At 43.9% G+C, this 24803-nt stretch overlaps 1 protein-coding gene across 2 annotated transcripts in view; it reads left to right on the top strand.

Annotated features, from left to right (window-relative positions):
• The window catches only part of PCYT1B (phosphate cytidylyltransferase 1B, choline), a 108150-nt gene that overhangs the window by 59933 nt on the left and 23414 nt on the right, over positions 1–24803 (top strand). For both annotated transcript variants that reach the window (XM_047765403.1, XM_047765404.1), the window contains exons 4-7: positions 2772–2923; positions 5410–5488; positions 17685–17827; positions 21906–22094. In XM_047765403.1, coding sequence (XP_047621359.1) covers positions 2772–2923; positions 5410–5488; positions 17685–17827; positions 21906–22094 — 563 coding nt within the window. The remainder of the gene's footprint in view (positions 1–2771; positions 2924–5409; positions 5489–17684; positions 17828–21905; positions 22095–24803) is intronic.

Below are 24803 nucleotides of genomic sequence, written 5' to 3'. Positions count from 1 at the left end.
CATACCTGCTGCCTATGGAAGTTCCCAGGCTAGGGGTCAAATTGGAGCTACAGCTGCTGGCCTACACCATAGCCATAGCAATGCCAGATCCAAGCTGTGTCTGCGACCTACACCACAGCTCATGGCAACACCAGATCCTTAACCCACTGAGCTTGGCCAGAGATTGAATCCGCATCCTCATGGATACTAAGTCAGGTTCATTACCACTGAGCTACAATGGGAACTTCCTCTGGGGCCTCCTTCGTAAGGTGCTAATCCCTCGCATGAGGGTTCCACCCTCATGACCTAGTAAGTATCTTCCAGAGGCCCACCTCCTACTGTCATTACCTTTGGGAGTTAAAGTTTTAACATATGAACTTTGACTATAGCACCCACTGAATCAAAATCTTGGAGTGGGGCCTGGGCATCTTTCACAAGCCCCTTAGCTGATTCTGTTACTTAGCAAGGTTTTTGAGCCAGTCACATGGTTGGTAGTTTGATGATGTAAACCAGTATAATATTTTCTATGTTGTATTTCTATATATGTCTATAACAACATTACAGGATGTATAGAAGATATATTGACATATACGTGTGATACAAATATCTCTTATTTGTATGTGTGTTGAAATGTAACTAGAGATAGTTATTTTAAATAGGTAAGTAGCAAGGACCTACAGTATAGCACAGAGAACTCTACTCAATATTCTTTAATAACCTATATGGGAAAATAATCTGCAAAAGAACAGAGATAGATATGTATATAACTGATTCACTTTGCTGTACACTTGAAGCCAACACAACATTGTAAGCTACCTACACTCCAATAACATTTTTTAAAATCTTAGGAAAACTTTATTGAGCATCTATATGTATCAAGCACTGTTAGTTCACTCAATAAATATTTGTTTAGAGCCTATTATGGGCCTTCAGAAAAAGAAACAGACAAAAGTCCCTGTCCTGAGCAAGCTAGTATTTTAATAGAGAAACACCAACAGTAAACAAATGAGACAATTAAATAACTATGGGTGCCATAGCAAGGAGTCAAGTCGGGAGGGGACGGGACCTGCCAGTGGTGAGGGCAGACCCCAAAAGAGAATAAGGTGTCTGGGGAAGCCTGGAGGGAGGAGAGCGGGCGAGCCCTGTGGATATTTGGAGCACAGGTGGTCCAGGTGTGGGGAACAGGTAGCGCAAAGCCCTGACCTGAGTAGGAGGGTTCTTGGTGGCTTCAGGAAATGGCAAGGAGGCCAGGAGCTGGGACGCGACAGGAGATGGATTCAGAGAGGCAAGGTGGGAGTGGAGGGAGGTGTGGATCTTGTAGGAGTGTGTAGACTGCTGGAGGAGTTTGGCTTGTACTCTGAGGGAGATGGGAAGGGTTTGGATCCTGGGGTTGCTGCAATCTGACAGGTTTTAATGGGATCCTTTTGGTGGATGAGAACAGGCTATTGGGGGCGGGGCGGGGGCTGGAGTTCAGAGACTAGTTAGTAGGCCTCCGTGGTAAGCTAGGGTAGGGCTGGTGAATGGGCTGGGAAGGGAGTGGCAAAGGAGATGAGAAGAACGTGACTTCTGGTGCAGTTTTGCTGATGGTTCGGGTGCTAAGTGTGAGGGCTGCAGAAGGAGGGTTTCCAAAGATGCTGAATGTGACTGCTGGCTGTACTTACTCTGTGGCCAGATTTGGTTCTGTTTGTGGGTCATGATTTGTTTCCAAGAAAATGACCGTATTTTTGCTTTAAAAACATATGTCATTCACTTAAAATGTGTAAGGTTATTGTATGTACCTAACACCTGAAAGGAAAACCACTTCATCTTCAGGAGCAGTTAGCGTAGTCTGATGGGCTGCAGTAAGAGCTGGACAGGGATATTGGTAAACAGAGATGTACCCACAGTGGCCTCTCCTCCTGACAAGTAGAAAAGCTGCTCTTGCCAACCAAAATATATACTGGAAATGATGAGGAATAATACTTATTGCTCCCTTTATTTTATTTTTTATTACTCAATGAATTTTATTACATTTATAGTTGTACAATGATCATCACAACGAAATTTTATAGCATTTCCATCCCAAGCTCACTTTATTTTAAAGCACTTCTATGGAAATCCTCAAAAAATGCTTTCCGGGGTGATAACGGAGGGTATTACCATCCCCACTGGAGGATTCAGGAGCTCGAAACCTAGAAAAGACGGGGTGTGGGAAGCAGGAATTCTGCTAGATCAGATCTTCAATTTTGTGACTTTATCCTCTTGATTGTGTGGCCTGGTGTGTAGTGACTGGACCTCAATCCGGGGAACAGAAGTGTGTGCATGTGTGTATGTGTATGTGCATGAATCACACTTTGGTTACTAAGCACAGTGATCTAGTAAAGGAATTGGAACCACTTGTTCAAGCCTTCTACAATTCAGGCCTCTTGGTCCCTCTCCTTGCTATCCTTGCTCTGTTCATTTGGTCATTTTATCTCTGAGTGGTAATTTTCACCGAAGGGTGGGCTAAGGAAATAAAAAGATGTGAATGCCACACTAGGTAGTGTGGAGGATAATTTTAATAAAAGCCACAATGGAGACTGCAGCTGTAATTAGCACCAAAATGAAATTCTCAATTGCCAGTGGATTTGAGCTTGATTTGCTTCCCTGATCCTTTGTTCCCATTAAAAAAAAATAATAAACTGGATTTGATTATGCCACGCACCTAGTGAGGCTGAGCTCTTTGTCTTGCTGAAGAAGCCGTGTCTGTAGTGGGAAAGCTGTAATCAGGGCCTGGGCCAGTGAACATCATTTAATGCATCTGCCTGCTTCAGTTTGCAGTGACGACCTCACTCACAAATTCAAGGGTTTCACCGTGATGAATGAAGCAGAGAGATACGAAGCTCTGAGACACTGTCGCTATGTGGATGAAGTCATCAGAGATGCTCCCTGGACACTCACGCCAGAGTTTCTGGAAAAACACAAGGTACTTGCTCTGCCATGTTCTCTAAGTAGCCAAGTTAGGGAGTTGTCTGCTTCTACAGCTGACATCCAGAAAGTCCAGAGACTTCCACTTCCTGAAAGAGGTAACTTCAGGTACTGTCATGTGGCATCACCGGATATAGCAGCTGTCTTGTGCCCAGGCATTGAGTCTGGCAGCCTCCCACTTCCTCAGGGGGCACTCTGGAGCTAGACCACTCAGGTCCCCCTGCGGCTTCTGTCCCTTCTTAACTGCGGGACCTTGAGCAAGATATTGAACTCACTTACCTGAACTGTAAAATGGGTACCATGGGTGCCTTCCCCACTGGGCTGTTTGGAGGATCTAATGAGATCATCCAGTAAGACCCCCCTCGGAACACTGGCTGGCCCATAGCAAGAGCTTCCAGAAAGTCACCACCATCGCCATCATCATTATCGATGCTTATAGATTCATAGGCATCATTTTTCATGGAATGAATGACCACACATTTTATCCGGAAGGGCAGGGCTCAGCCTTTGAGGAAAGAACTTTATATCGATGATTTTGTGACCCTGAGACTCCTACTGATAGAAGATTTTTATTAGTTGAAAACATGAGAAATTCTTTTGATCTGCATCAAATTATGCGCTTGGTATCTCCCTACCGGCCCCACATTAGGAGCTATTCTTTCCTTTCATAAGCAGTACAAAAAAAATAAGATTAAGCTGTTCTAAAAGTTTTCTTTTCTATTTTTAAATTCACGATGCCGTAGAGAATAGAGAACGCTGATAAATGTGCATGGGTAATAGCAGAGGAGACAATTTCCCAGCAAGAGTAAAAAGAGAAAGGAAAAACTACAATATGATTTACTTCCAGCAATCATGAACACATTTTTACTAGGCATCTATTGAATCTTCAACTTGTGGGAAGCATTATGGTGATTCTAATCATGATAATGATGGCTGCCATTTATTGGGTACTTACCATGTGCCCAGCCCTGTGCTAAGTGCTCTGCTCTTACTGAATCACATTCAATCTCATGGCTACCGTGAGACATTTTTGTTGTTATACATTGATGAGGATGAGCAACTGAGTTTGAGTGCTAAGGATAGAATTAATGAGAGCAACGTTTCTGAAGTATTTGCTGTGTACCAGTTATTATTTTAGCATCTTTATGCAATTATATTATTTAATCCAGTGATTCTCAAGTGGGGGCAAGTTGGCCCCCAAGGAACATTTAACAATGTCTGTAAACACTTTTGGCTGTCACAAAGGGGTTCTACTGGCATCTAGTGGGCCAAGGCCAGGGGTGCTACAAGTATCCTACAAGGCACAGGACAGACACTCCCCTTCCAGCAAAGAATTACCTAGTTCAAAATGGCATTAGCAGCAATCGTGATTTAATCCTTATGACTTAATTTCTGAGTTCTATAGCTAATAAGTGGTGGGCTAGGAATCCATACCCAGGAAAATTGAACTGCTATTCTAAACTACCTCTCAGTGTAGTTATAAAGGGGTGTGAAAGCGAGGCAAGGGGTTTTTAACTTGATGTGGTAGGAAACAAGGAACTAGTGAAGAGCAGCAGGCACAAGGATGACAAGAGGAAAATTCAGTATTTAAGAGGTCCACCCACCATGTGACAGGGATGGCTTGGAGAGGAAAGAGCCTACAGTAAGGAAAGTTGGATACAAGTTGTTATTAATAATCCAGGTGACGGAGCCCTGGATTTGGAATAAGCAATGGAGAGGAAGTGATGGGTGTATGCACTCGTGTGTACACACACGCACACACACAAATGGGACTTGTGACCTCTGTGCTATGGCGAGTGAAGGAAATCAGAAAAAAGGCTGATTCTAAGGTGTTGGGAGCCTAGGTAACCTGAGAAAATGGAGGCGCCATTGGAAGGGGCAGCAGTTTTCAGGAGGAAGTAAATTCCCGACAGGTTTTTAAAGTGATAGCAAGGGTGGTGAAAGAGAAATTTTGGGTAAATTTGACAAGTTTTATAGTTTCAGCAGCCTTATACCTCACCTAAAATAATACTTGCCCTTCCTGCCTCGCAAGGTGGTTGTCTGAATCAAATGAGGAGAGAGACGTGAATTCGGTTCCACAACATAAAATGTGACCTAAAGGTGAGGGAAGGCCTATTGCCATCAGTAGGACAAGAAATGAGGATTTTGGTTCTTCATAGTAGGGGTGATTAAAATCTGAAAAGGAATGAATTCTCTGAAGGAGAAGTTTTAGAGGCAGAAGGACAGAAGGCCAAGAAGATCCACTGCTAGAGGTATGAGAAGGAAGAGGGACCAGCAGAGGAGAGAAACCAATCTAGTTCCCATCAGCTCATGGAAATAGAGACACTTGGAAATACCTTCTGGTCAAGGATTCAAGCCTCCATTGTAAACAGCTGATTTCAACTGCTTTATCACAATTGCTTTGGGGCAAAAAGGTATCTATGTCAAATCACAGACATGCACATCCTTCCCTGGGGTGATGTCACTCTTCTCTCTCTTCAACAGATTGACTTTGTGGCCCATGATGACATCCCGTACTCCTCTGCTGGCTCTGATGACGTTTACAAGCATATAAAGGAAGCAGGTGAGGGGTTCTCTTGTGCTCAGCTGTCCCTTGCAGCATGACAATCAGGTGTAATAAGAGACATACCCTGGGCGTGTGGTGTATACATGAGGCATTGGAATTTCAGATGTCTCCCAAGTAGCCTCTTCAAGCCTCTGTTGACATGTGCTAAGGTTCAGCCGTGGCACAGATGCTAGGTAGCTATTTATGGAGAAATTATTATTATTATTTTGAATTTACTTTTTATTGTTATTTCCTCCAACACACTTTTTTCCCCCACTGTGCATAATTTTTTCTCCCATTGTTGTGCTCCATTGTAAGTTCTCAGTGCTGCACAGCAGGATCTCATTGTTAATCCATTCCAAGAGCCATAGTTTGCATCCGTTAACCCCAAGCTCCCAATCCCTCCCACTCCCTCCCCCTCCCCCCGGGCAGCCACAAGTCTGTTCTCCAAGCCCATGATTTTCTTTTCTTTGGAAAGGTTCGTTTGTGCTGTATATATTAGATACCAGATATGAGTGATATCATATGGTATTTGTCTTTCTCTCTCTCTCTCTCTCTCTTTTTTTTTTTTTTTTTTGGTCTTTCTATATTTTTCTAGGTCCGCACCTGCAGCATATGGAGGTTCCCAGACTAGGGGTCTAATCAGAGCTATAGCTGCTGGCCTACGCCACAGCCACAGCAACTCGGGATCTGAGCTGTCTGCGACCTACACCACAGCTCACAGCAACACCAGATCCTTTACCCACTGAGCAAGGCCAGGGATCAAACCCACGACCTCATGGTTCCTAGTCGGATTCGTTAATCACTGAGCCATGACGGGAACTCCAGTCTTTCTCTTTTTGACTCACTTCACTCAGTATGAGAGTCTCTAGTTCCATCCATGTTGCTGCAAATGGCATTATGTCATTCTTATTTATGGCTGAGTAGTATTCCATTGTGTATATATACCACTTCTTCCTAATCCAATTGTCTGTCAATGGACATTTGGGTTGTTTCCATGTCTTGACTACTATGAATAGTGTTGTAATGAACATGTGGGTGCATGTCTTTTTTAAGGAAAGTTTTGTCCGGATATATGCCCAGGAGTGGGATTGTTGCATCATATGGTAGTTCTATGTATAGATTTCTAAGGTACTATTCTCCATAGTGGTTGTACCAGCTTACATTCCCACCAACAGTGCAGGAGGGCTCCCTTTTCTCCACACCCCCTCCAGCATTTGTTATTTGTGGACTTATTCATGATGGCCATTCTGACTGGTGTGAGGTGGTATCTCATGGTAGTTTTGATTTGCATTTCTCTAATAATCAGGGATGTTGAGTATTTTTTCATGTGCTTATCGGCATCTGTATATCTTCCTTGGAGAAATGTCTATTCAGGTCTTTTGCCCATTTTTCCATTGATTGATTGGCTTTTTTGCTGTTGAGTTGTATAAGTTGCTTGTATATTCTAGAGATTAAGCCCTTCAAACGATGCAACTGACAAGGTATTTATGGAGAAATTAACCTGAGTACCAAAGTACTCAATTTCCAGTTTGAGGCTCGATTTTAGAGTTTCTCACAGGACCTAAAACCACGTGACCTTGTTGTTTATTTCTTTTATCGAAGTATAGTTCATTTACCATGCTATATTAGTTTCTGGTATGCAACAAAGTGATTCAATTATGTATACATAGGTGTATTATTTTTCAGATTATTTTCTATTACAGGTTATTACAAGATATTGAATATAGTTCCCTTGTTGGTTCCCAGTAGGTCCTTGTTGTTTACCTATTTTGTATATAGTAATATGTATATGTTCATCTCAACCTCCTAATTTATCCTTCTCCTCCCAGACCCTGTTGTTTAAAGGGCAGCCATTTTCCTCATTAACAATGAAATTACATTATGCTTCCAAGAAAGTTCCTTCTAGAAGAAGACAGATAACTTGCTAATTAATGATCTGGACTCCTTGTCTCCAGAGTCCAGTCCTTCCATGTGTCATCCTGTCACATGATAATAATATCCTCAGGTACCACATGCAGAGGCAGCACAAAAAATGGATAGATACTTGTGGAATCAGGTAAACTGTTTGCTGCCTGAAACTATTAACCGAAGTCGTGGAAGGCAGACATAGTGGCTGAGCTTTGGAAGTCATCTCATTTGTCACTAAGCATTTCTGTTCAGGTCATCCCCAGGGACTTATTGGGGGGCTGAAAAGAGGGGTTTTCCTTCCATTGTGGGATCCCCAGAGTTAATTCCTTCATCAGGTACTCTTCCTACTCCTATGCTGCTCTGACTCAACGGAAGTCGCTATTGGGGTTTCATAGCAGGTCTGTGGTTTCTAGCCTCGTAGGATTCTCAGTGCTCCTTGGTAACACTTACCTCCTCTTTTTCCCCTTCCTGCCTTGATTTGCTCATGACTCCTTGCAGCCTTGCAGCCTTGCCTCCTATCCTGCATCCTACGTTTTCTGTCCCAGGCTCTTTTTCTGAACCTACCTTCTCCCTTCCCTGGAGCATGTTTTCTTTCATTCTTCTTCTTTTGTGATCTGAGGTCCTCACTCTTCAGTAGTTTCTTACATACATGTGGAAGACTACGAAAACAAACCCAAATCCTTCCTTTTGCCCTCTATCTCGACCCTCCACCACTCATATCCTTGCTCAGGCCTCCTCTTCACGGCAGCTGTCATTCCTTGGCCATCTGCAGTCTGACTTCTGTCCTACCTCCTGCACCTCTCAGATGCCCTTCGGACCACCCAAGCCAGTGGCCTTAGTTCAGTCCTTCTCTGGGCATAACGACCTTTCTTAGACGCTCTTGTCTTTGCTTCTATTTCTGGGACACTACTTGGACCTTCTCATTTTTCCACTGGTCTCGCTGAGTACACCAGGGTTTTGCCACCAGGTTTCTCTCCCTTGGCCCTGCCCAGCCTCCTGTCTTGCCAGCCTCGGCTCTGTGCTCTACCTTCCATACGCCCTACACTCCAGGCACATGGAGTCCATCCTGGTTCCCAGGCGTGCCCCTGCTTAGTACCTTTGCTCCGGCTGTTCTCTGAGTTTAGAATGCCCTTCCTCTGAGCTTCTTTGGCCCAGCTGAGAAGCCAGCCCAGACATCCAGACATGCCTTCTTTCCATGGGACATGATTCAGCACACTTCCTAGCCTCCTCAGATGCAGACATTGTTTGCACATGGACCTCCTTTTCAGTTCCCTTCTCTTGGCATCCTGATTGTGTGTGTGTGTGTGTGTGTGTGTGTGTGTCTCTGTCTGTCTGTCTCTAGCTAGAGTGAAGTGCCACAGGCCATATTACATCCATCTTTGCATCCCCAGCACAGTCCCTGGTGCATTTGTGGTGCTCCTTAAGTGTTGGCTGAATAAGAGAGTGCTTTTATAGAGTACAATGGGGAGGCAGCTTAAGATGGACGCCTTCTGTCATGCATGGAGAATGGAGCCATTTACCTAGGTAATTTAAGCCCACACTTCTGTCTTGTGGAATTGTTCATATTATTTAGATGCAAGGATGATATTTTGGCCTGAGTGATATGGATTTTTGTGTCCATCTTAATTTGCTTTCCATTGGTATCTTGGCCTCTGAGTCCTTCACATGGCTTTTTATTGAAGGAGATGCTGATAACATACTAAATTACCACAAACCATCTTAGCCTCACTGCCCAAGAAAATCTCAGTGGAAGATGGAGGGGCTCTCTATTTGACTTGTTTCAAAAATGACTGTGATCTGAATGAAAGATCTTCGAAATTATTTCTGTGAATTTGCATTTTTCTTGCTCTATCCGATAATAGGCAAGAACTCAGAAATTAAAGGTGCTCTCTTGGGCAAACATGTAATGGAAAAATAGTCTCTGCTATACCCAACACTTGTCATTTTCCTGAGCTGAGGTTTTCAGTCAGTGTCACAGGGTTTCAAATAATCACCTAAGAATCAAAACAGTCATTGCTGGGATTTTTGAAATACCCAGCCTCCCCAGGCTATATCCATTTGGATTACCTAAAAAGACAGATGGGGCAAAGGTAATTACTTCTATCCTCTTATAGGGTCAGATGACTCTCAAAATGGAGCTGTCCAAGGTGGAGGGAGCAGTATTGGCACCGAATTCCTTAGCTTCTGCATCTGCTTTCCTTCATCAAACCACCTTCCGTAAACTTGACATAAGCCCGTTGCTGCCAGCGAATCTTGGAGCAAGGAAGAGTTTGAGGAAAGGATGGACTGGGTTTGGTGGGTTTTTTTTTTTTTTTTTCCCACTGTACAGCAAGGGGGTCAGGTTATCCTTACATGTATACATTACAATTACATTTTCCCCCCAGCCTTTCTTCTGTTGCAACATGAGTATCTAGACAAAGTTCTCAATGCTATTCAGCAGGATCTCCTTGTAAATCTATTCTAAGTTGTGTCTGATAAGCCCAAGCTCCCGATCCCTCCCACTCCCTCCCCCTCCCATCAGGCAGCCACAAGTCTCTTCTCCAAGTCCATGATTTTCTTTTCTGAGGAGATGTTCCTTTGTGCTGGATATTAGATTCCAGTTATAAGTGATATCATATGGTATTTGTCTTTGTCTTTCTGGCTCATTTCACTCAGGATGAGAGTCTCTAGCTCCATCCATGTTGCTGCAAATGGCATTATGTCATTCTTTTTTATGGCTGAGTAGTATTCCATTGTGTATATATACCACCTCTTCCGAATCCAATCCTCTGTCGATGGACATTTGGGTTGTTTCCATGTCTTGGCTATTGTGAATAGTGCTGCAATGAACATGCGGGTGCACGTGTCTCTTTTAAGTAGAGTTTTGTCCAGATAGATGCCCAAGAGTGGGATTGTGGGGTCATATGGAAGTTCTATGTATAGATTTCTAAGGTATCTCCAAACTGTTCTCCATAGTGGCTGTACCAGTTGACATTCCCACCAACAGTGCAGGAGGGTTCCCTTTTCTCCACACCCCCTCCAGCACTTGTTCTTTGTGGATTTATTAATGATGGCCATTCTGACTGGTGTGAGGTGATATCTCATGGTAGTTTTGATTTGCATTTCTCTTATAATCAGTGATGTTGAGCATTTTTTCATGTGTTTGTTGGCCATCTGTGTATCTTCTTTGGAGAACAGTCTATTCAGGTCTTTTGCCCATTTTTCCATTGGGTGATTGGCTTTTTTGCTGTTGGGTTGTATAAGTTATTTATATATTCTAGAGATTAAGCCCTTGTCGGTTGCATCATTTGAAACTATTTTCTCTGGGTTTGGTGTTTTAGCTAAAAGTAGATGCAGAAGTAGATTTGTAATGGCGTCGTTTATTTTCTGTTTTACTTTCTACCATGCATCTCATCTGTAGGTACTCTAGGCCCATCTCTGCATACCTTCCTACATATATTAAATCAGTATCCAGCATGGTACAGATACTGTAGTTCAGTGAGTTACCATGTGCTTTACTTAGGGATTTCAAGAACTCTCATATACACCACATTATCTTTGAGCTGCCCCCATTGCTGGCACCTGCCATCCTCCCCCATTCCTGGGGGCCACTAGAACTCTACCTTCCTTGGTCCCACCATCTCTCATCTTCAGCCTGCTGCTGCTAAGCCTTTTCCTGGCACTCAAGGACCTTCAGACTCTTAAGGTAGAATGGGCTTCCAGGGGTCTCTAACCCATTCTTCTGTCCCCTCTTTGGCATTACTGCCAGCTCCTGATAGAACTGATGCTTGTACATCTGTGACGGAGAACTTCTTATCTCCCAAGGCAACCCCTTCCATCTCTGGGTGGTTTTCACTCTCATTGGTGAACACATGAATTGCGAAGTGCTTCCACAAGCCTGGAATTGTTGAAGGGAAAATGGGATACAGATAGGAGTACGATATAGCCCTCACCCTTGAGAGAGGAGAGCCAGATGTAAATAATTACACCAAAATATTATAAGTCTGCTCTACACAGCAGGCTGGGGAGGTGTGTCCGAAGGTGGAGTATATGCCGAAGTGCAGCATACTTGGAGAAAATCAACAGTGCTGATGCGGTAAAGGGTATGCGGAGGGGAGAGCAGAGAAGGAGACCAGCAGGATGAGTTTAGACTTAATTCCGTGTGTCACATGGAGCCGGAGCCCACTCTGAGGCAGGAGTGTGTGCCAGGAGCAGGTCTCTTGTGGGGGAAGGACCGCCTGGGTAGGGGGGGCAAGAGTAATTTCTGTAACCAAACTTAGGTGCTCCTGTTTCCACAGATGACAGAAAAAAACACTCTTGACATTTGAAATAATTTAGACTCTTCAAGGTTTGCACTTAGACTATGTGGTATCAACCTTTGACCTTTGTCTCCTGGCGTGATCTAAGTATTGGCTTGGCTTGGGGTGGCAAGCTGGCTCTGCAGACCTTTCTTATGAAATAACAAGACCCTCTCAGCCATCATCCCTGGCTGCCAGATCCCACGGCTGTCCTGTGATACTCAGCCACCTCCTCCACCTGTTCCCCGCCATCTCCCCCTTTGGCCTGTCCTTGTCACAGCCTCTGCTGCGAGACTCCCTTCCCCAAAACTCCAGGCGGCCACCAGAAGTCATGCTCATTTAAATCTCAGCTACCTTCTGCGTTCCTCGAGAGGGTCCCCGGGACGTGAAAAATGTCCTCCATAATCTACTGGAGGGCGGCAGGAGGGAGCCACATTAGGCCCTGTCTGACCTGCCCTCTGCAAGGCCTCCCCATGTTGGCATGGGGCCCCTGGGGACCATTTCCTTCCCAAAGTTCCTCAGGGTAAAGAGGGTGCTGACCCCTATGCTCTGGGCTTTCAAAGGGGTCTCTTCTCTGCCCCTGTGCCTGGTCTTTGAAGCTGCATTGGGGCAAGAGACAGGCGCTGCTCATACCCTCTTGCTTCTGCTGCCCACCTCCTGATCCCTCTCTGGGCTTTTACCACAACCCCAGGAGGTGCTTTTCTTCTTCCTGGAGGGCAGGAAACTGCCTTATTGTGAATTTCATGTCTTTCCCCACTCCAGGGCTTATAGATCAACATGCTATGCCCTGAGTCCATTCAGCTTCCGGTTCCTTATTTTATTTTTTATTAAATTTTTTTTATTTTGTATTTTTTGCTTTTTAGGGTCGCACCTGCGGCATATAGAAATTTCCAGGCTAGGGGTCGAATTGGAGCTACAGCTGCTGGCCTACACCATAGCAACAGCAACGCCAGATCCTTAACCCACTGAGCGAGGCCAGGGATTTGTACTGTCCTCTAAGAAAGGGCTCCCTTGGCCATCAGGAGCATTGGGTAAGAACGGGAGGCCTACCATTCCCAAGTGCCAAGCTTGTTTGTAAGGAGTTCCAAGGAAGGAAACCCCATACACTTCAGGCTTGGAAGGCTGCTAAGAAATATGGTGGGGTGAGGATTGGTGGCTTGGAGAGGAGGAGGGGGGAGGGGAGACATTGGCTGACCTGCCAGTTACATAGTGATGGGTTATGACGTGGAGTGACTATTACTTTTTAAGTCTTTGTAAGATCTGAGCTGTGAGCAAGCTGCTCCTTTCCTAAAGAGGCCCTGAAAGGGCTGTCTAGACAGGTGCTTGTCAAGTGTAAACGTGTCTCCAGATCCCTGCAGAATCATTTTCAAATGCAGATTTGAGTTTAGTAGGTCTGGTGGGACCTGAGATCCCCATTCTAATGAGCTCCCAGGTTGTTAGCAACAGCAAGTTCATAAGCCTCACTTAGCCTTTTTTTTAAGGTCCACACTCGTGGCATATGGAGGTTCCCTGCCTAGGGGTCAAATTGGAGCTATAGCTGCCGGCCTATACCACAGCCATAGCAACTCAGGATCTGAGCCTCCCACAGCTCACAGCAGTGCTGGATCATTAACCCATTGAGCAAGGCCAGGAGTCAAACCCACAACCTCATGGTTACTAGTAGGATTCGTTTCCACTCAGCCACAATGGGAACTCCCATAAACCTCACTTAGAGTAGTAGGAGTCTAGACCAGGGGTTCTGGTTCTCCCAGGGTTACCCCCAGGGGACACTGAATCAGCATTTCCTGCAGTGACAGTTCTTCAGATGCCTTGTAGAGGAGGAACAAGCATTTGCTGGAGGTTTTATTTCTGGGTGAGCTGCCTCTAGTGAGTTAAGAAAAAGTTGTTCTCCTGATTTTAGGGAGTAAAACCTCAAGTTCTAGCAGTTAGTAGAAACAGGTCCAGTGTTTTTCTAACTCTAAGCAACTCATCCTAAAAGAACCACTTTATTTTGCTCAAGATTTTGTGGGACACATTTCAGCAAGGGCTTGGCTGGGTGGTTCTTGCTTAGGGTCTCTCAGATGGTGGCAGTCAGATGCTGGCTGGGGCTGCCTTCATCTGAAGGCCCAATTGGGCTGGAGGTCTCGATGGTGCGCTTGATTGGCACGCAGTGGATGCTGGCTGTGGACAGGGAGCTCAGTTCGGGTTTACACTGGAGCACCTACCTGTGGCCTCTCTGCAGCCTGGAGGTTGGGTTCCAAGAGTGTGCCTCCCAAGAGGAGGCAGTTGGAGAGCAAACAACTTCAATAGAAGCCGCCAGGCTTTTTCTGACATAGCCTTGGAAGTCATCCAGCCTCATTTATACCATATTCTATTTGTTATAAACCAGTCACTAAGGCCAGCTCATATTCCCAGGGACAGAAACTGTGTCCATCTTTAATCCATCTTATTTCCCATCTGCAAATTGAAGAGTCAGGTAATATTTTACTTGCCCTGGGAGCACAGGCATAAGACATATGTGTGGCTTTGCATATGCACAGGGCCCCTCTTTGTGGTCCATTGCTCTACTCTGCCGATTCCTCAGCAAGAGAAAGCCATGGGAGAAATCTGTTTGGGGCCAGATTGAGAAGGCCAGAGTGTTCATCATCAGAGAAAGATGCTTAGAAATGGCATAAGCATCCACATTTGGCTTTTATACTTGAACGGAGCTTTATTCTGAAAGGCAGATATCACTTTAAATAAAACCAGACATCTCAAGGGCATGATTTAAACTTTATAGCCCCCTGCTCTGCTTGTCAGAACTACATGGCAAAATTCTCCAGCAAAGCTGGGTGGAAAGATGGAGCTTAAATTAAGTAGACTGGAAGGTCCACATTACTCCTCATCATTCTAATGTTGCCTACTACTGTTGAAAATTTCCTTCATTAACATGTGCTTTGCCGCTTCTTAAAATAGCTCCATAACCAAATGCCGCAATTCTGAAAAGCATGATAAAAAAGGTTCTCTGATCATGCTCATTACTGAATATTTTTAGCAGAGCAATAATTAGGATTTGGAGGAAGCCGGCTGACTCATTATGTCAGCAGAGGGCTTGGCTTCCTTCAGAGACCTACCTCCCAACCAGCCAAAGCAAATCTCTCCCCAACCCTAACTTTTGGTTCTTCAGCCACAGAGACCTCACCCTGTGGCTTCAAGGAAAGGGTGAGCTCATGTCCCCAGGGTCGAAGTGACTTGCTAACTTCAATGGCTAGGACATCTCCCTAACATCTCAGCAGACAGGAGCTGTGGGTGATACACTTGCCTGCTGAAAGACGGGTCATACTTATTGCCAGAAAGCTCTCTGCTGCTCCATCAAGGTGGGGGTATTGTCTCAGGCCCCCTAGCTTGGGACTCCACCCTGACACAGTTGGGTCAGTGCAGGGGGGTGCTGTTTATATCCCTGCGTGTAGGTGTTTGCATCCTCTGCCTTCTACGTACTTTTCTGTTTGAGTCCACATTCTTAGAAGGTGCTGAAAGAAGTTTCCGGCCTAGTGGCAAACCCCAGCTCTGCCCTCTGAGCCACAGACTATTTGAAACTGGATGCTTTGGAGTTCCCTGGTGGCCTAATGGGTTAAGGATCCAGTGTTATCACTGCTGTGGCTCAGGTCACTGTTATGGGAAGGGTTTGATCCCTGGCCAGGGGCCCGGCCCCTCCCCTACCCTGCAAAGAAATTGAATGCTCTGTCTGTAACAGCAGTGCCACCCTGCTGCTGATACTGTGGATGTACGCTGCATACCATGGCCAAAGAAAGCGCCAAAGGGATACCCTGCTTGGGGCTAGAAGACTGAAAAATGCACCAGTGTCCATAGAATCAGAGAGAACTGGATTTGGAAAAGCACTTAGAGATGAATATTCATCTAGTCATTCACCCAACAAATATTCCTGGGGCCTGCTTGTCACCCAGTGCTGAGAATATAAGACAGGAGTCCTTCCTTCCCTCATGCAGCTTAGAGTCAAGTGAGGAAGGCAGTTAGGGAACAGGTTCTCTTGGAATATTTGAAGAAGGGGTTCCTGTTGTGGCTCAGCGTGTTAAGAACCTGACATAGTGTCTGAGAGGATGCAGATTCCATGCCTGGCCTTGCTCAGTGGGTTAAGGATCTGGCATTGCCACAAGCTGCGGGGTAAGTCACAGATGCACCTTGGATTCAGCATTGCTGTGGCTGTGGTATAGACCGGCAGCTGCAGCTCCTACTGGACCTTTAGCCTGGGAGCTTCATATGCCACAGGTGTGGCCCTAAAAAGGAAAAAGGGGGAAAAAAAAAAAAGGAGCAGTGGACCACAGGAGAGAATAACAAGCAGGAAGACCCAGGCTGGGGTTTAAGAGATATTCTTGAGGAAGTGATGGTAAAGGTGAAACCCAGTGGAGGACCAAGAGCTAACCAGGCGGAAAGAGGGAGGGGATGGAGGCCAGCCCCCGTGGGACCCTTAAGTCTGGTGTGGCTGGGCCAAGGCAGGGCCAGCCTTTCGTTCAGCTCCATAGAAAACAATGAGAACGGAGCCTGCTGTAGCTATGCGGCATGGCGGCCTTGGCTTAGGGAGTGAAGGGGTAAGAGGGTCTGAGATGAGACTGGAGAAGAGCACGGGGAAGAGAGAAGGCAAGCAGCTTCAGAGTCAAGTTAAGGATTTGACTCTATATACAGAGGACACTAGAAAGCCAATGAAGGATGCTGGGCAAGTATCTGACTTACATTTTGAAAGTTTGCTCTGTTGCTCTTGCTACTTTTTGGAGAATAAGATTGAAGGGACAGAAAAATGATATCTCTGGACTGGTTTTGAGGCTCTTGCTGAGGCCTCTTGAACAATATGGTGTAATGTTGGTTAAATGGAAGATGGAAAAAAGTGGGTGAACTGGGGAGACATTTAGGAAGTAGATTGGTGAGTAGAAGGGTGTCGATGGGATGTAGGGAGTGGGGGAGAGGGAAGTGGCAGAGATGAAGCCAAGTCATCTTGTCCGGCCATCTCATTCCTCACCTTTGGTGACTGAGGTTAAGTAACTTGCCTTCTGAGGCTTGAGTGACTTGCCCAAGTCTACAAATGGAGGACCTGGCACCCCTGTCCCTGGGCTCTGTCCATCATGTCGTCTCATGTCTGATGTCTCTGACCGAGTGACCATTATCATGTTGGATAGAAAGATCTCAACTGCCAACACGTGATTTCAGTTGACAGCAGAAGTGCAAGCATAAACCAGATTCTTGTCTTTGATGACATTTGTGACTTCTTTCTAACCCTGTATTGGAACACCTAAATATATCTTGAGGACTTTAAGGAAGTTCTATGAGATGAAAGGGTCTTTGAGTGGTAATACCACCATTCAGAGTACACTATTCTTGGATAAAATCATCTAGCACCCACAGGCATGTCTTTAGACAACAAAAATAGTACACTCCTTTTCTTACCCTTCACTATAATGTGCCGCAGAACTCCCGGGGGGAAGAAGGGGAGGTGCCATGATCTGAATAATTTCTTGACTCGGTTGTTATGCTCCATTCACTTACGCGTTTAATTTGCACTGAGCTGGGTGCTCGTGACAGTGACAGTCAAGGCATAATCCATGCTTTTAGAATGTTCCCTTTCTACCAGGAGATGGATATCTAAAGTACTTTTGTTAGTGGAAGACAGCTTTTGTTCTCAGTGTTTTGGATTCTGCCTGGTGATGTCAGGAAAGGTCTACCGGAGGCACGGCCTTGAAGCTGGACCCTGTAGGATGAAGAGCAGGTCTACAGCTGATGTGGCAGGGAAGGGGGATCCCGGGAAGCAAAGAAGGGCTGGGCGTGAGCAAATGCTAGGAGCCGGGTGAGCACATGGTGCATCCAGGGAACGGTTCCAGGATGACAAACAGTGTGAATGGCACTGAGCCTGGCAGAGTCAGTGAGGGCCAGATGCAAAGGCCCTACTGACACACCTAAGAGCTGCCACTTTGTCCTAGAAAGGAGGGCCACTCAAGCACATGGGTCACCTGAGGCCATCTTAGTTGTTTTTCTTTATCTCGTCTTTCCTGTTCGAACAGGAATGTTTGTTCCAACGCAGAGAACAGAAGGCATCTCAACATCAGACATCATCACCAGAATTGTCCGTGACTATGATGTTTATGCCCGACGCAACCTCCAGAGAGGGTACACAGCCAAGGAACTGAATGTCAGCTTTATAAATGTAAGTGCGCCACCTTGTACCCTCCGAGGACCAGCACATCACCCTACTGCTGCCACTGTTTATTGATCACCTTATACACCACTCGGTGTTCTTGATGTTTTACATTTATTGCCTCATTCAGTCTACGTGAAGAGCCCAATGACGTAGGATTAGCCCCATTTTATAGATGGAGAAACCAATGTCCAGAGGAGTCACATGAGAGGACCAAGGCACACAGGCAGTGAGGGAGCTTCCCGCCTTCTAAAGGAGCTACCTCGCTTCCCTCTCCTCACCCCACCTTCCCCCTTTAGAGTCCTCAGACTTTTGGGAAGAGTTTCTGCAAGATGTGCCCTCAGGAAAGGTGAGACTTAAGTCTGTTCTGCTTAAGGGGAAGGAAGGAGGGAAAGGCAGTGAAAAGCTAAACCCAGAGAAAATGCTTTCTTGTTTTAATGTTTTACAATTTTTCATTTTATTAAGGCCTTATGGATGCTCATTAGAAACCTTAACGGCCATTTTATTATTATTATTGTCCAGAGAAATTACAGCTGCTTAAATAAAGCCCAAAGTCTTTGGCTTCCTTTTGTATTTCTGCTGTATTGTTCCCACAGAGCTGCTGTTAGTTTAATAATAGTGCAACTATTAAAACAATCTTTAAGGCAAGCAAAACAAGCTGTTAAAAAGCAAAGAGGGCAGCCCAGTAGCCGGAGATGATGTTAAAAGTCCAGGCAAATACAGGTGTCCAGACTCAGTAAATATAGCATTTCCATCCCCCAGAATAGACGCTGTATTTTCCAAGAGTGAGTTTTTTCTACAGAACTAGATGCTTGTAATTATGTGCAGCCACAATTATCCAGCAGCCTACACAAATCGATCAGTAGTGCCTTCAAAATGAGGACGGGTTCATTAATCGTAAATCAGTGATTATGAGTTGTCCTCGCGAGGCGGGGAGTGTTGGAAGTCCAGGCTCCATGGTTTCATACAGACTGGGGAACCGAAGGGAAAATGTCAGGTTCAAGTGGCACCAGAACAGGCAAGCTGAAAAGAATTCAGTCACAGGATTATTTAGTATCTTATAGAGAATAAAGCCCTGGTTATTTCAATAAATTAAACTGTCTGTTCTTTTAAATTGAATTCAGTCACCCATCCAAGCATGTCGAGCCATTTCCAAAAGTTATTGCTCATGCGCTTTAAACGGCCTTTAGATAAGCCACTTAGCTCAAGGAACCGTGTAGTCAGTGTGGCTGCGCCCGCTGCCTTTCTGTGACAACAAACCTGGCCGCAGCTCAGAGCTAAAATCAAATGTGGGGGATGGGCATGTCAGCAAATGACAGAACCTTCACGGTGGTGGCAGGCACCCAACGGGGGGGCAGGCACCCAGTCCAAGTCCCTCTATTTAGCAATGAGGAAAGCTGAGCTCAGAGAGAGGATCTGGCTAAGGTCCCTCTAACAAAGTAGAGGTGGAGGCGGTAGCAACTGCACAGCCTTTGGATTCCCAGTCCAGTGTTCATTCTTGCATCCAAGCCGCTCCTGAGAGCTGTATATAATAAGCACGTGTTCTCTATAGCTGGGTGGCAGCATGTACAGCTCACACCTCACCTGAGTCTGCAGTAAGGTTTGTAAAGTTTACATCAGGGAATCTTGACCCAGTTTTTTAACTCTGTACATGGCTCAAAAAAAAAAAATTCTGAAATATGAAATGAACTTCAGTTCCATAGAGTGAAGAAAAGTGATAAAACTTATTACCCTTTCAGGAGAAAATGTACTATGATATCATAGAGAAAAAGACCTTTTGTTTCTTTTGGGGGGATATTTTTGTATTTTTTGCCTATTTATTTTATTAATTATAGTTGATTTACAATGTTGTTCCAATTTCTGCTGTACAACAAAGTGAATCAGTTATATGTGTGTGTGTGTGTGTGTGTGTATACACACACACACACACACACACATTCTTTTTTTACATTCTTTTCCATCATGGTCTATCCCAAGAGATTGGATATAGTTCCCTGTGCTGTACAGTGGGACTTGACTGCTTATTGATTCTAAATGTAATAGTTTGCATCTACTAAACCCATACTCCCAGTCCATCCCCCTTGGCAACCACAAGTCTGTTCTCTGTGTCTGTGAGTCTGTTTCTGTTTTGTAGATAGGTGTATTTATGCCATATCTTAGATTCCACATTTAAGTGATATACGGTATTTGTCTTTCTCTTTCTGACTTACTTAGTATGAGAATCTGTAGTGCCATCCATGTTGCTATAGGTGACATTATTTCATTCTTTTCTATGGCTAATATTCCATTATATATTTGTACCATATCTTCCTAATTCACTCATCTGTCAGTGGACATTTAGGTTGTTTCCATGTCTTGGCTATTGTGAATAGTGCTGCTATGCACCTATGGGTGCATGTATCTTTTTGAATTGTAGATTTGTCCAGCTTTATGCCCAGGGGAAGGATTGATAGATCTTATGGTAATTCTATGTTTAGTTTTCTGAGGAACCTCCATACTGTTTTCCCTAGTGGTTGTACCAATTTACATTCCCACCAACAGGGTAAGAGGGGTCCCTTTTCTCCACACCCTCTCCAGCATTTGTTCTTTGTAGACTTTTTGATGATAGCCATTATGACTGGTGTGAGGTGATACTTCATTATAGTTTTGAGTCGCATTTCTCTAATAATTAGTGATGTTAATCATTTTTTCATGTGCCAACTGGCCATCTACATGTCTTCTTTAGAGAAATGTCTATTTAGGTCTTCCACCCGTTTTTTAATTGGGTTGTTTGTTTTTTCATTGTTCAGTTGTATGAGTTGTTTTTATATTTTGGAGGTTTCATCCTTGTCAGTTGTATTGTTTGCAGCTATTTTCTCCCATTCTGTAGATTGTCTTTTTATGATTTCCTTTGCTGTGCAAAAACTTTACGTTTGATTAGGTTCCATTTGTTTATTTTTGTTTTGACTTCTATTGCCTTGGGAGACTGACCTAATAAAAACATTTGTATACGATTTATGTCAGAGAATGTTTTGCCTTTGTTCTCTTCTAGGAGTTTTATGGTGTCATGTCTTGTGTTTGAGTCTTTAAGCCATTTAGAGTTTATTTTTGCACATGGTGTGAGGGTGTGTTCTCATTTCATTGATTTACATGCATCTGTCCAATTTTCCCAGAACCACTTGTTGAAGAGACCGAAAGACCCTTTGTTTCATGTTATTTTCATGGTTTTGATACCACTCTCATCAGGTAATGTGATTAAATGCCTGTGCTGCTTAATAGTAATGATACAGCCAACACACACTGAGTTTTTACTAAGTGCCAGGCTTTGTGTGCCAAGCACTCTACAGCATTATCTCATCTAATTGTTACAGCAACCCTATAGGACAGGGATGCAAATTATCCCCATTTTACAAATGAGAAAACTGAGGTTTAGAGGTGACATGTGACTTGCCCAACATATGATGCCTTCCAGGCACATAAGTATAGCAGTGCTGCATAAAGTCTATACGAACAAAATCCCAGTCCAGAGAAGCTATCAGAACAAAAGCTTTCTTTGTCATCAAGGAAACTGATGCAGTTCACTTAGCTTAATGGGAATATGACAACAAAAATTTTAGTATAACACATGGGCTGTGAGGCCCAGCCAGTGGCGCACTTACGTCAACCAATACTGGTTTTAACAATGTCCCAGTAAAACAGAGAACTCAGGCACCTTCCGAGTGGCCATTCTATTTATAATTCATACTTTTTCTAAGCCTCAGAAGAATTGAGGGGATATGTTTGCTCAGTATCTATCCATAATAAAGAGCAAACATATACTTTTGGTTCTTGTCTTACAAAAGCGAATTCAACTCTGATATCTCCAAGAAAGAGAACATTAAAACCACTTGTACTGCACTGTACACATCCAATTAGACTAATGAGAAATAACTTTTCTTACAAGAGAATGTACCTTCCTGTCAATCCAGCCCTTGGGAAATATCAGCATCCTGATTCTTCTAGTTAAGAACACTCAGGGGTGGAAATACATAAAACCATTCTGTGAATGTCTGATCTCTCCCATGCACTCTTGGATAAATCTATTTCTTTCTCCTTTAACTTTGACCAGGAGAAGAAGTACCGCTTCCAAAACCAGGTAGACAAGATGAAGGAAAAGGTCAAAAACGTGGAGGAAAGATCAAAGGAATTTGTTAACAGAGTGGAAGAAAAGAGTCATGATTTAATTCAAAAGTGGGAAGAGAAGTCAAGGGAATTCATTGGCAACTTCCTAGAACTCTTTGGGCCTGATGGAGCATGGGTATGTAATTATTTCACTTGGCCCCGCAATGGTGGGTGTTTTCAATTTATCTTCCTTTCCAAGGACTACTCCAGGGTGTCCCTTATCGCAGTCCAATGTTGTGACTTTCACTTTAAGCACCAGCCCAAATGACTTCAAGTCCATGTCACTTCCTTATTTAGTTTCTGCTTTTCCTTTCAATATGGCGCCCAGTAGTGCCCAAAGCCAGCACTGGTCTCTTTTTATTTCTTGCCCAGAGTTTGAAGCCATTTGGTAGTCAGTGAATATCTACTATCACACAGGTTGGTTCTGTAGCTCATCCCAGTCTCCCATTTGGAGATGATGCACAGCTTGGGATAAGGGTGAGTGGGTTAGTGGCATCATGGAACTTGTGTTGTAAGACAGGCTAAAGGCTCTTGGATCAACCAGAGGAGGAGGATGCAAAAGAAATGTAGCTGTCTTAGTCAGCTCTTGTTTTCATGAACTCCTCTTTCATTGGTTGGAAGAGAGAGAAGAGGTGGGATTTGGCCCTGTGTCTGTGCCCATCATGTCCTGATTCCCCACCCCCCTTTCCATGGCATTTATATGCTTGGAAAGGTGTAAAGGTCTTAGGGGACTGAGGCCATGATCTGCATCTTAAAACTGAGACAGAAAATGTAGATAGGGTCTCTTGCCTAAATTCTATACAGAACTCTGAGTGAAAATTATGGAAAGGGGAAAGAAAATCCTGGGAACCACCTCATACTCCATTGGTATTTCTATTGTACATGCACTTCCAAAGTAAATAACCAGTATTATCAGCAGAATTAATCAGGGTTCTATGAAGGAGAGTTTTAAAGCTAACTTTCCTTTTAGAACAAAGAGGAATGATTTCATTTGATTTCCCTGATTTGAAGTAGCCTAGATTTCCTATTATGACATGAGAAGTCTATAACAAAATCCACTTTGGCTTAATTATTTTATTGATGGGTTGTCACTGCTGCCTCTCTGCTCATTTGAGCTGGTTCATTATAGGATTATCTAAGAGTAAAACACTCAATTATTAGCAGAAAAAGAACAATGTTTGAGAAGTTAGAAGATGCTTTGCTCAAAGCCTAGCAGCCTCTAAGTGATTATAGAGGTGGCTGTTGTAGGCCAACCATGTCCTGTTGGCTGAGTCTGAGAAGGATGGAGGGTTTGGAAGGGGCTGCTTGAGCCCTCGATGACTCCTAGAAAGAGCTTGCAGGAGTGGAGGAGCCAAGGGTTGGGTTCCTTTTCATTTTCCCTGCGTTTCAGCTCAGATCACTTTAATCATGGGACATAAATTATATCCCTGTAGATGTAAGCACAGACTCTGGGATTCCATGGTCACTGTAAAAGCCTGAAATTTCTCATTGATCTCGTGTGTACTTTAATAGTTTACATTTTTCACAAATAATTTTCAGGCTCTGAGGAAATAACTAGTAGTTTTTAAAACCATGCAGGTGTTCATTTGCTTACAGGCATTCAGAAGTGTGTCTCTGCTGATGTCGACCTCAAGGGTATGGATGTTTTCTCCTCCTGGAGTAAACAAAGGCAGGAATGGGATGTAATTTCATAGCACCTTGACAGACTCTAGTCATTTCAGGCTCCCAGTGAAGGTGAAATAGTAGCTGGAATTGTTCTAGCAGAATTTGGTGACAGTGAACTGAGGTGATTTTTAAGAAATGAAACCCAGCTAAGAGACTGGAGGTTTTTCTTTTTAAAACTTGCTATTAGTGTCAAAACTGTTATTAACATTAATTTACCATATCAGCCAGACTTAGACGTTACTTTTTTTCTGTTGACATTAAAAGTACAGGAATAGTTACAAGGATGTTAAACGCCAAGATAAGTAATTTGCTTTTCATGAATATGCTATTATTATAATAATTCTTTATTTGTGGATTTGGGACTGGAACTCATTTCTTAAAATAGAGGATCTGTATTACCTGCCAATATAGTGCTGATACAAATAACCCAAACTTGGAAAGGTACAAAAGAGAATGATTTACGGTACAAAATTTGGTACAACAGGTTTAACATGTAGCTGATAGTGGGTATTTCGTAAGTGTTTCTAGATTGAATTGATGTGTGATGAGGACCTATTCACAGAAACCTTCTAGCATCTGTGAAGGATACAGTGAGGCCTAAATCCTTCAGGTCTATATTCATCTATATTATCTATCTTCTCTATGGTTATCTGTACATTTATATTGATAGCTCAGTATATACCTGTAGCCTTTTATTGCTTATGCTGCTGGACAGGGCCAGGTTACAACTTAGTGTTTGGTGGATCAGATTCAGTAGGCAGACTTGGTTTGCTTGACCCTCAACAATGTTTAAAATTTTCTTTTAAGGGGGGGGCATGAACTTTCCAGTTTCCTGTGTCCATACCATTCCCCATTATTCCTTGCTGCCACCTTCTCTAACCTGATTTACAGATGGTATGGAATCTTTAAGTCTCCCCCAAGTGACCTCATGTTTGATAGCAAGAACGAAAATATAAAATTCAAGACCTTACATTCCATCTCTGAGTGAAAGGTGGTGGTGACGTTATCGTCTAGAAGTTGTACAGCAGGTTAAACTCTTTTTTCCATAGACATTGTATGACTATTCATTTTAACCACATAAGAAGGCAGGATTTATAGCCATGTTATACATAAAGAAACAAAGGTCTAGAAAATTTGTGATCCTTTCCTATGGGTCTCGAGGAGTTTGGAGGATGGAGCC

The sequence above is a fragment of the Phacochoerus africanus genome, chromosome X (assembly GCF_016906955.1).
Source record: "Phacochoerus africanus isolate WHEZ1 chromosome X, ROS_Pafr_v1, whole genome shotgun sequence".
Classification (NCBI taxonomy): Eukaryota; Metazoa; Chordata; class Mammalia; order Artiodactyla; family Suidae; genus Phacochoerus; species Phacochoerus africanus.
Note: the sequence above shows the minus strand (reverse complement) of the source record. Positions and strands in the feature narration are given on the sequence as shown.